General features: G+C 27.4%; 3 protein-coding genes across 3 annotated transcripts in view; 1 reads left to right on the plus strand and 2 right to left on the minus strand.

The window, feature by feature from the left end:
- Nucleotides 1-8,653, minus strand: part of LOC130666479 (lachesin-like) — a 60,645-nt gene extending 51,992 nt beyond the window's left edge. The window contains exon 1 of the mRNA XM_057467507.1: nt 8,633-8,653. The gene's annotated coding sequence lies outside the window, so the exon portion shown is untranslated. The remainder of the gene's footprint in view (nt 1-8,632) is intronic.
- LOC130666480 (adapter molecule Crk) lies at nt 2,059-8,175 on the minus strand. Its single transcript, XM_057467508.1, has 3 exons — nt 7,530-8,175; nt 6,497-6,852; nt 2,059-5,601 (listed from the first exon to the last, which is right to left on the minus strand). The coding sequence occupies exons 1-3, from the start codon at nt 7,562-7,564 to the stop codon at nt 5,099-5,101; spliced, it is 894 nt and encodes a 297-aa protein (XP_057323491.1). The 5' UTR covers nt 7,565-8,175; the 3' UTR covers nt 2,059-5,098.
- A 1,033-nt stretch (nt 8,654-9,686) lies between the features above and the next one.
- LOC130666481 (uncharacterized) lies at nt 9,687-10,640 on the plus strand. The gene is made up of 3 exons (XM_057467509.1): nt 9,687-9,844; nt 9,919-10,215; nt 10,323-10,640. The coding sequence occupies exons 2-3, from the start codon at nt 9,919-9,921 to the stop codon at nt 10,536-10,538; spliced, it is 513 nt and encodes a 170-aa protein (XP_057323492.1). The 5' UTR covers nt 9,687-9,844; the 3' UTR covers nt 10,539-10,640.
- The last annotated feature ends 214 nt before the right edge of the window (nt 10,641-10,854 follow it).

A 10,854-nucleotide genomic window follows, 5' to 3' on the forward strand; every position in this document is an offset into this window, starting at 1 on the left:
ACCCTTATACATATATATAAAGAGAAAGAGAGAGTAAGAGTAAGTTGAAGCAAGTATACTGAAATCGCGGTTCGCTAAACAACGCAATTCAATTAGAACGTCATATTAAATGATTAATGTGGGAAAGGTGGCCGGTGAAGTTACAGTAACAAGTACTTGAATTCTATAATATCCCATTGCTGTTTCGTAACGCTTTAAATTCCCGTAGGGGCCAATAAATATACATGCACTTTAGATCTTTATCTTCATTAAAATTAACAATTATTATTTAATTTAGTTTTTTTTTTTTTAGATTATATTTAATGGAACAATTATGGGATCACTCAGATCTCGATCTCTCATTTCAAATTAAATTTAATTTATTTTGAAACATTTAATGGATTATAATTAAATTTTGGACATGAATATTTCTTTCTTAATTTAACGGGAATTAAACTATCTATGGAATTTTACACACATCGAAAGCGAAGCGGAGAGGTAGTGCTCTATTGTCACAAAATAAAAAAATCACGATCCACTCATCTTAAATCACGTCCACCAACTTTCCATTTTTTCAAATAACTTAATCTTGGAAATTTAGACAATAAGTGAAGATGTTATATTATAAAATTTTGCAACGTTTCGCTAATTTATTTCAGCTTTATCAGGCGAACTAAGAATCAAAAAATTCTCCTTGTTAATCCAAATATTTGACATATGAAGCAAAAATAAATAAAAAGAACAATAGTTACTCTTATGGTTAAGATCCTTGCCTAATTTTTACAAAGTCAATGGATGTAATAGAGTAACACAGCATAATCATAATCTCAAACATTTCCTCAAATTACAATATCAGCAACTTGCTTAGATTCCTCTCAAATACTATTCAAATTCAACAACGTTTATATTTTTTTATAAGACAGCAAAAAAATATTTACAAAATATTTTCCGTCACTTGCAAGCTTAGCGCTGAAACTTATCGACTTTCATGTTTTGAAAATCAATAAATTTCACGAAATTCTAAAAAATCTATCAGCTCCCTGTGACATGATTTTAATACGATTATAAAATATGACTGAAAGATTATTTTTAAAATATCTTTCAAGTCACTTATAGGGTTCTAGCACTTCCGCTATTGCCTACCCTATCAAAAAAAATTCATGGGAACCCATAAGAATCCATGTAGAAAAGTATGAATTTCTTTAAGATCCATGTAAGAATCTATGGGTATCTGGATTCCCATATGGGAAATACTCATAGGAAATTATGGGCACCCAGATTCCCATGTAGAAAACCCACATAGGAAACTATGGGTACCTGGACATAAGAACTTGGACAGTAATTTCTATAGAATCCGGGGTGTCTAAATTTCGATATATCGTTTATTGATACGCGTATATGAATAAAAGAACAGATTAATATTCTTATGGGAATTCATCCAAAAACGCCATGTGAGAACCCACATAGAAATCTAGGCTAGATTCCTATGTGGATTTTTTGATAGAGTAGTGGTTCGTAAAATTGCACTGTATTTATAAAATCGTATTGAAAGTAATAAATTTATGAAATATCTAGTTTAAGTAAAAGTAAATTAAAAAAATTAATACGCGATCACTTTGATTCCGAGTATCGATAAAAATTTTAATTTCTTTTTCATATTCGCTCATAAAACTTTTGACTTTATGGATAAAAATAGAACAATAAAAAAGTTATGAAAATTCATACAATAGAATAATGGGCAGAAGGTTAGACAATTTCTTCATGGATTTAAATATTATTAACGCTCAATTAAACTCATAGAAAGCTGCGCGTATCTGGGAAATGTTATCTACTGCCAGTAATAATCTATAATAACTTAACAATTAATTCAGTTATAGGATACTCGAGTCACAGTCAGATCTCGTAATAATTCATCCGAGTCACGAGTTTTATTTCAAGATCATTATTAATCATCAATTATAATTAATAATTACACTTGAATTATATATGATAATTTTAATCCTCATTTAATATGACGATTTGATTTCTTATTTTATCAGTACGACGGGTTATAAATTTAAATAATTTTTAGAGATTAAATTAAGTGAAAAATATATTGTTTCTATTTAAATGAATAAATGCAATTGATTTACAGTGGTGTACATCTAAATAATATTTATAATTACATTTAAGTGATATACATTTTTTTATTTTAAATAATTAATTTAGTTTATAAGAAATATTTTTCTTTTTTTACTTAACTCATTTGATTTTATTTTTTATACGATTCCATACTAAATTATCTACTTTTTAAATGTTTATTTCGTCCCCTTTCTAAACTTTGTGACTGCAAAATTATAATTTTGTTCAGAAATCAGTCAAAACATCTATTCTGTTACATGTGCGTTAATGGAAATATTAAAATTAAAGAGTCTCTCGAATATTCTGTTATAATTATTAAAATTTGAAGCTTTTTTTGCGCAATAGCAGTACCAAAGAATGTTTTTCGGTGATAATTTAACTTATGAAAAAAAAGTAGTTACGAGATTTACCCAGGAAGGGGACGATTTGTTATTTTATTTTGATTTATTTTTGTGGAAATAAAAACAATTTAATAGGCAAATTTATATATTTTAAGTGGTTACGTGCGTTAACATCCCAGGACCAATATATCCCTGTGACGAAATATGAAAAAAAAATATGCACTTAAAGATCGGAACGTTTTTCACGCAACGAGCATCGAAATGATACATGAAATTTGTGTCTAAAGGCGACTCAAGGGGTAGTTGGGGGGTGGCCTGTCATTTTCGGGTGACGTGAGAAACATTTCCGAAATCTAGATCCAGTAGAATTTTTACTTTTCATTCCTTTTTGCTTATTTTCGTTCCGCGAGAAACGTTCCGATCTTCAGGTACATAAAAAAATAATTTTATTATTAGATTCGGTCCATTGCCTTTTAGGTCCAAGATGGGAAATTTCAGGGATGGCCTGCAAGGTCTATTGCTTTCTCTTTGCCTATTAAAGCATATAAATAAAAAATTTTCTATTAATTAAAAACATTAGTAGAGAACACTAATTAGCGTATTATCGTGTTGTACCTTTTTTTTTAGGATTTTGTGTGTGTTTATTCGAAAATAGGCCAATACATAGCTTGTTATCGTGCTAGGCTCAAAACACGTCATACCCTGAGATTGGGACTTTTCTTCCATCACGAGGAAAACCATGACAGAAATTTTGAAATATTGTGATATTTTGTCGGGGATATTTTGTCCGGGGATATTAACGCGTGTCACCATTTTGATATAGGAGTTTTTAAGTTACAAATTTTTTAAAACTTCATCAAAAGACTTCGAAAATTTTAATAGGTCATTTTTTTTAATTTTCTAAAATAAAAAATGTCTCATCGTGATTTTTGTTTCAGACACCTTGTAATCCATTAATTTTTAATTTTATATATATAAATATATATTTATATACTGAATCTTTAAGATGTTTTCCAACCTATACAAAAAAAAGGATTTCTTGGCGCAATAAAAATTTTGCATTACGAATTAAAAACAAAAATTTTCTCAGGATCAAAAAAAATTTCTCGCACCAAAAATTTTTATTTTCAATTCTCAATGCAAAAATTACTTGCATTAAGAAAAACTTTTTTTTCTGTGTATCGATAAATGTTGAAAATAAAATTCAATTAAAAAATTTTTTTTCTAAGCTCATTTTAATTTTTATATAATAGTTTTTAAAGTATTAGTACCTGTTATAAAATTTTCTTAGTATGAGTTACCACATTTTAAATTCAAAATACATATTTATATATTTTACGGTTTTATTTTTTCTTACACTGAGACATCTTGGTCACTGAATACCTCAAAAATTAACATCTAGCCAATTTATATACATATAAATATGTATTTAAGGTATCTAACAAACATGAAAAAAAGTCCGATTGAAGTGTTAATGTGAAAATATTTTTCTCATTACGTTTCAAACTTACACTAAATAAATATTAACCAACACAGATTTAAAATACTTTTTAAAAAGTAACTTGTTATTTTTACGCAATAAAATAACAGACAAAAAAAAGTTTAATTAAAAATAAAAAATTCGACTCAAGGTGTCTCAGTAAGACAAATTAAATCAAGAATAAAAAGATTTTATTGAACGAGTGGTAAAAAATAAAAATAGTATACATAACTCGTCGTTTTAAATAAATCGAAGCTAACGAGTATTTATTTAATATCCTATAATTTATTGATTTATTTACGTTTTAGTCTAAAAAATTGTTATCTATTATTATCCACCAAGCAAATTAAAATTTTATAAAATTACTTTAAATTAGTTAATAATGACGTCATCGCTATTTAAAATTACAAAATGTTATTAATATCCTGCACATGTATAAAATATAATAAAAATTTTTTTTACTACCATGGAATTTCTGTACACTGTTATAGGAATCCATGCTGACAAATGCCATTATTATATTAAATAATAATAATATAATTACTAATAATATTAATTAATAAATGGTACATGTAAATTGGTATACGCAATAGCTAATGGCAATATGAAATGATATAATAATTATCTTTTTTTATACATTACTTAACTCTTTGATTGGTAACAACCTCAAGATATTATCGCATGGAAGAACATATATATTTTATTTATAGATATTTATAATAATAATAATATTATTAATAATAATAATAATATTATTAATAATAATAATAATAATAATAATACACTGCGAAAAATCGGGAGTGAATTCGGAGTGATTAGATTTTATTTAAATCTTAATTCACTCCATCACTTGGAGTTCCGGAGTTAAAAAAAAATAACTCCGCATTCGGAGTAAATAGGGAGTTTTTTTTCAGATGAGTGATTTCGGAGTGATCTGGATTTTATTTAAATTCGCATTCACTCCGATGCGGACTTAAAATAATTTTTTAGAAGTGATTTTAACTCTGACCCGGAGTTAAAATTTAAAAATAAACTCCCCTTTGGAGTAAATTTTACTCCAAGGGAATTAAATAAATAAACAAACCCGCTCCGGATTTAATCTGCGTTCACTCCGAAAATTTTTTACAGTGTAATAATAATAATAGTTATTTATATATATATTATTTCATATATTCTCTCATACCTCTTGATTATCTTCACTCGTTTCATTATCAACAAACTCAACGTGTGTAAATGGAAAATGACCAGTTTTACCATGCAACTCACCCTCCCATTGTCCATTAATATTTGTTTTAGTCACTTTAATAATATCACCTACTTCTAATTTCAATGCAGTTTTATCGTAAGCGTTTGGTACACGTGCTTGTTTAACTTTAGCGAATGCCGGTAATGTTCTTTGTATATTTGAACGACGAGTTACTTGCTGCTGTGTTGCTGCCGAATCTTGATTAGCCGACTGCTGTAGTATCGCTTGTGATGATAAATTTATTGAATTCGAACCTGAACTACCGCCGCTACTTATTTCTTGGGCTCCACTTCCTGAGCTGTCGACTGCGTTACCTGAGTTTTCTTCTTCATACTTTTGGACATAAGGTACTGGTATGGATCCCTTTTGCCCAACGTTGTTTTTAGCTGTCCACCATTGCTCTTCATCTTTTGATATAACTGTTAATATTTCACCTGTAATTTGTTTTATTTGTTATTTATTCATCAAATTTATCAAATTTAAAAAATTTAAAACTACAAAAATTAGTATAAAAAAATGAGTGTGAATGTAGCAGACCTCTAAAATAAAAAATGCACTTATTAATTTAAAAATTTTGTAAATGCGCATTGTTTTTAAATGACACAGACACAGACACTATTTTCTGGCATGTTATTTGTTTAAAATATTGGAGACTGGTCAACCGAAAATTCTACGATATGTTTAAAGATTAGGATGCTGACATCAGACGGTCTGACAGACTTGCAGCCAAAAACAAAAATTTTGCCTTTAAAATACTAAATTTTAATACTACCACCTTTGAGCATTCGTTTGTTGTGTCTGCAATTCGGTTATGGCAGGAACTACCATCAGATGTAATAAACACCCATCCCTGATTAAAAACTCCGATTGAAACCAATGAATTCCGATTAAAAGTCTGTCGGATTCAATCGGAATTCAGCGGTTTCAATCGGAGTTTTTAATCAGGGATTCTCTTGAAAGTTTTAAAAATAAAGCATTTGAATTTCTTCTTAAATCTAGAAATTGATAGTACCTACTAGCTTGTCAAATCTCACTAATATTAATTATATGTTCAGTTTGTATAGTACTCTATGTGACAATGTATATCAATTTTATATTTTTGCCATCTGGCTTCAAGCCTTGGCATATAAATTCAATAAATAAAAATAAAAAAAATTAAATTATTGACTATTTATTTATAATTTAAAATTTGTCTGATGTCTGCTACATTCACACTCATAAAAAAAAAAATATTTTTTATTTGATTTATTAATTTATATTGAGTGATTTAATCTCACTCCATAAAAAGTGAGCAGGTTATGGGTCTGTTAATAAAAAAAAAAAAATTACCTTTTCTAAAGGGTAAGTCATCTTGGTCATTGCCTTCAAAATCATACTTAGCAATGACTTTTTGTAATTTTTTCGGCGCTGGCCTGATGAGCGGCGTCGTGTCTAAATAATGTAACTTATAAAATGCCAGTAAATTTGGAATATCTGGAAATATTTGATCCCCAATACGATAGCGTATTTGATCAGCTTGTTGAATCTTATTAATAATGTAATGACTGACTTTACTGTCTTCTCTAACACACAATACAAAATCACCGTGTATTGATGTGCTGTCTCTTACTAAAAAAACTCCACCTTCTTTTTCACCCATCAGTAAATCCGATGCATCTTGTCGTGACATTGCACCAAAGTACCAACTGGACAATTTAATACAAACAATAAATAATTAATAAATAAATATAATAAAAATAAAATATCATACAAGAGTTAACAGACAATCGAAAATTTTCGGTTTTTTTTTTCACCGAATGAATTAAAAAAAAAAAAAAAACTAAAAAAATGCACATGTAGAAAATTTTAAAAACCACAAGTGCGATTTTTTCAAATATTTTTTTTTTCAATAATTTATTGTCTAAAAAAATTCAAAAATTATCAGATGTCGGCCAATTTCCGTTTCATTGAACTATGATCCAGAAGTTGGCAGACTATCGAAAATTTGTGATTTCTATTTCACCAAATGAATTACAGAAAAAAAATCTAAAATATGCACATGTAGAAAATTTAAAAAACTATAAGTGCAATTTTTTCAAATATTTTTTTTTTTTTATAATTTATCGTTTTGAAAAAAATCAAAAAATTATCAGAGTCAGCTAACTTCAGTATATGATCCAGAAGTTAATAAACAATCGAAAATTTTCGGATTTTTTTACCAAATGGATTAAAAAAAAAATATCCACATGTAGGAAATTTTAAAAACTACAAGTGCGATTTTTTCAAATATTTTTTTTTCAATAATTTACTGTTTAAAAAATTTCAAAAATTATCAGACATCGGCTAACTTCAGTACCATAATAAAATAAACTAAAATAATTACCTGGATTTGTCATATTGATCAAATGTAGCAGCCATCGTTACTTTTATTATTTATAATTATAAACAATCACACGGAATCGGTTTTAAATAATTAATAACCGTCCTCCGATATATATTTTATATCAACTAACTCATTACTCATTACCAGTACACTGTTTTAAAATATTTAATTGTTGGTTATTCATTGGCACCATTCATTGCACGTTTCATCAAGGATATTATTTTACGGTTATATTTTATAATTTATATAAATATTTAAGAGTAAATATATTTCTTAATATATTTAAATATAAAATATTGTTTGCTAAAATATGTGGCACTGATGTAAAAAAAACTACAACTACGATCAATGACTTTTACGGTGTGTTCTCGACGAAGATCACAAGTTCCCAAGTTAAACTGCAATTATTCAATTTACTTGGTTATTAATTATCATTTATTCCCGTTCTCACGTTTGTAAAAATTTTATTTACAGCACAATTATTTATATTTATTATAATTATCTAATGGCTATTGTTTGAAACAATAAATAATAAATATATGAATTGTTGGTTTAATTATTATGAATGTTGGGTTGGATTTTAACGACAATAGTATGGAGCAGAGCAAGGACGCACACAATCACCATCACCATCGCCACCAGGGCCAACATATATATGTATAATATATATGTTTTAATGTTTAAGTTGAAGCTAGAGGGAGCCAGGGTACAAAGTGCAGCGGTAGTGCAACTTTACCGCGGGATTTAAACTTTATTGTCATCCGATTATTTGATTGTCTTGAAATAAAATTCTCCAACGATTGAATATAAAAGTTGCGTACAGCGACGCGCGGTTCAAAATTGAAATTAAATAATTTTATTAAAATTAATTTGTGTCTATAATTATACTAATTTCGCCAAAAAATGTGCTCTAAATTTTATATTTTTTATTAATAATTTGTTAATTATTCTGGTTACTTCCGCGGTAAATTTAAATATTGGAAAAATAAATTATTAGAAATTGGAGAGAAATTAAAAATCGTAAGTCAAAATAAAATGGCAGCAGAATATGATATAAATATTTAAAATATTAATAAAAAAAACACTTGAGTGTTTGAACAAACCTTGGCGGAGAAATAATATGCAGAAGGGTGTCCTAATACACTTGGAGATTTAATTTAAATTGCTCCAAGTGTATTTCAGCTAAAAAAACGTCACTTAACTGCTATTTCCCACCAGACGATGCCAGATGATTTTGCTCAGGACCAAAAAAGACATCAGCATCAACCATCAGCAACACTTTACACTACCACTGAACACAACACTTTACACTAACACTGAACACTTAACTACACCACTACTTTGCACAATTTTAATTTTACAAACACTGCACAATTTAATTAAACAATAACTATGAGCAAAAAATTTTATGGATAATGACGCGACTTAACTGTAATACTGTATTAAAATTCAAACGTAAAGAAGGATCTGGACTACTACTGCCATTGTTGATGATACTGACTGCTGCTATTGGACCACCAGTTGAAACAAAGCAATCGATTTCGCGAATCATTCTCCCTTCTCTCTCCACTTTAGCAACGCGCAGTAGCGCCAACTTGGCGCGAAATTTCAAAATTGAAATTTAATAATTATATTAAAATTCATGTGTCAATAATTATATTAATCAGAGCGCATTCGGAAATGATCTAGCTCTAGCTCTCGTTATATGGCAATGCTTTGCTAGAGCTAAAGCTAGGGCATTTCCGGATGTACCCAAATTTTCAAAAAATGCACGTGGAGAATTTTTAAAAAATTTTCTTGTGTATATTTTTTTTTAATTTTTATGATGCCAATTGGGAACTAAAAATAATAAAATTTTCAGTTGTGTACTTTCGGCATTGTGCTTAAAAAACTTGACACACATATACTAGAAAATTCTTGAATTATCTAAAGCAATTCAACAAATCATTAAACTCTTTATAAGTTTCCAAAATTAATTGAAAAAAAAAAAATTACCAGCGTAGATTTCAATATTTAATTAATTTTCTGAAAAATAATAAAGATTGCATGTAAACAATTAAACGTCGATGAATAATCATTAATAATGTCTAGATAAGACAAATAATTAAAAATAATGAATACAAGTAATTAAATTTAACGAGAACCTTCTCGTTTAGCTGATAAATAAAATAGAGAAAATACTAGACAATACTATTATTTCTAGTAATGAATTAATTATATAAATATGACTGCAAAATTTTAAATTATTTATTACAGAGTCAGTGCTTCTAATTAACTTATTAATAAAAAGTTATATTATTAAATTTAAATAAAAGGTAAATGTTTTAATTTAAAAAAAAAGTTTTAATAATTATTTTTAAATCATGTGTGGATTTTTTTAATAAATTAGATGGAGGAAGAGCAATTAGAAGAGCAACAAGTAACGATTCGCTGCATGGATGATGTAGAGCTACAAGTAAATAAAAAAGCTTTAGATTTCTATCCAACTTTATCTGCTTCTCGAGCTCGATTTTATGCTGATGGTGATGATAAACCAATCGATTTACAAGATGTTGATCCAGAAATATTTAATGAAATCATTACTTGGATGAACAGACATCAGAATGATAAAGGCCGAGTTTCACTTGACAATTTGGAGGCAGTTCAAAAAACGACGTTTACCTCTGCAGATAAAACTCATTTAGAAGTAATTATTTTTAGACAAGTTTTTAAAAAATTATTATTAAAATATCGATAATAATTTAAGTACCTGTTTTTTTATTTTAATTATTTATCTTTACAAATTTTGTTTAGAGCCTCCATCCTATGGTTTTCATCCAAATTATGATTTTAGCTGATAGATACAATCTTCTAGATATACTAGAATATTCAGCTCAAATAGCAGGAGGTATTTTTGTAAACGTGGGAGTACAAGGATTGAGAGATATATTTTTTGAAGGTGAAAGTGGTTTTACTGAAGAAGAAGAAAATAAATTACGTGAAGAAAATCAATGGATCGAGGAACTGTGAATTTTATTAATCAACTAAAATTAATTTATTGTAAAAAATTTTAATTAATTTAAAAAGATCTATTGAAGAAAAAAAAATGTCTAACAAATTTGATTAATAAATAATAACAAATAATTAACTTTTTATTTATTTTTCATCCTTTAATTATTAAAAATAATTAATATTTAAAATTTTATAATATACAGGAAATTTCTAGTATTTAAATAATTATCAGTACGAATAGTAAATTACTGTCAATAATTAAATACTTAATATTATTTTATTACGAAATAGTTTTATTTTATCATTTATTTATATAATAGTTATAATAATTGAT

The sequence above is a fragment of the Microplitis mediator genome, chromosome 4, assembly GCF_029852145.1.
Source record: "Microplitis mediator isolate UGA2020A chromosome 4, iyMicMedi2.1, whole genome shotgun sequence".
In the NCBI taxonomy this organism is placed as follows: domain Eukaryota; kingdom Metazoa; phylum Arthropoda; class Insecta; order Hymenoptera; family Braconidae; genus Microplitis; species Microplitis mediator.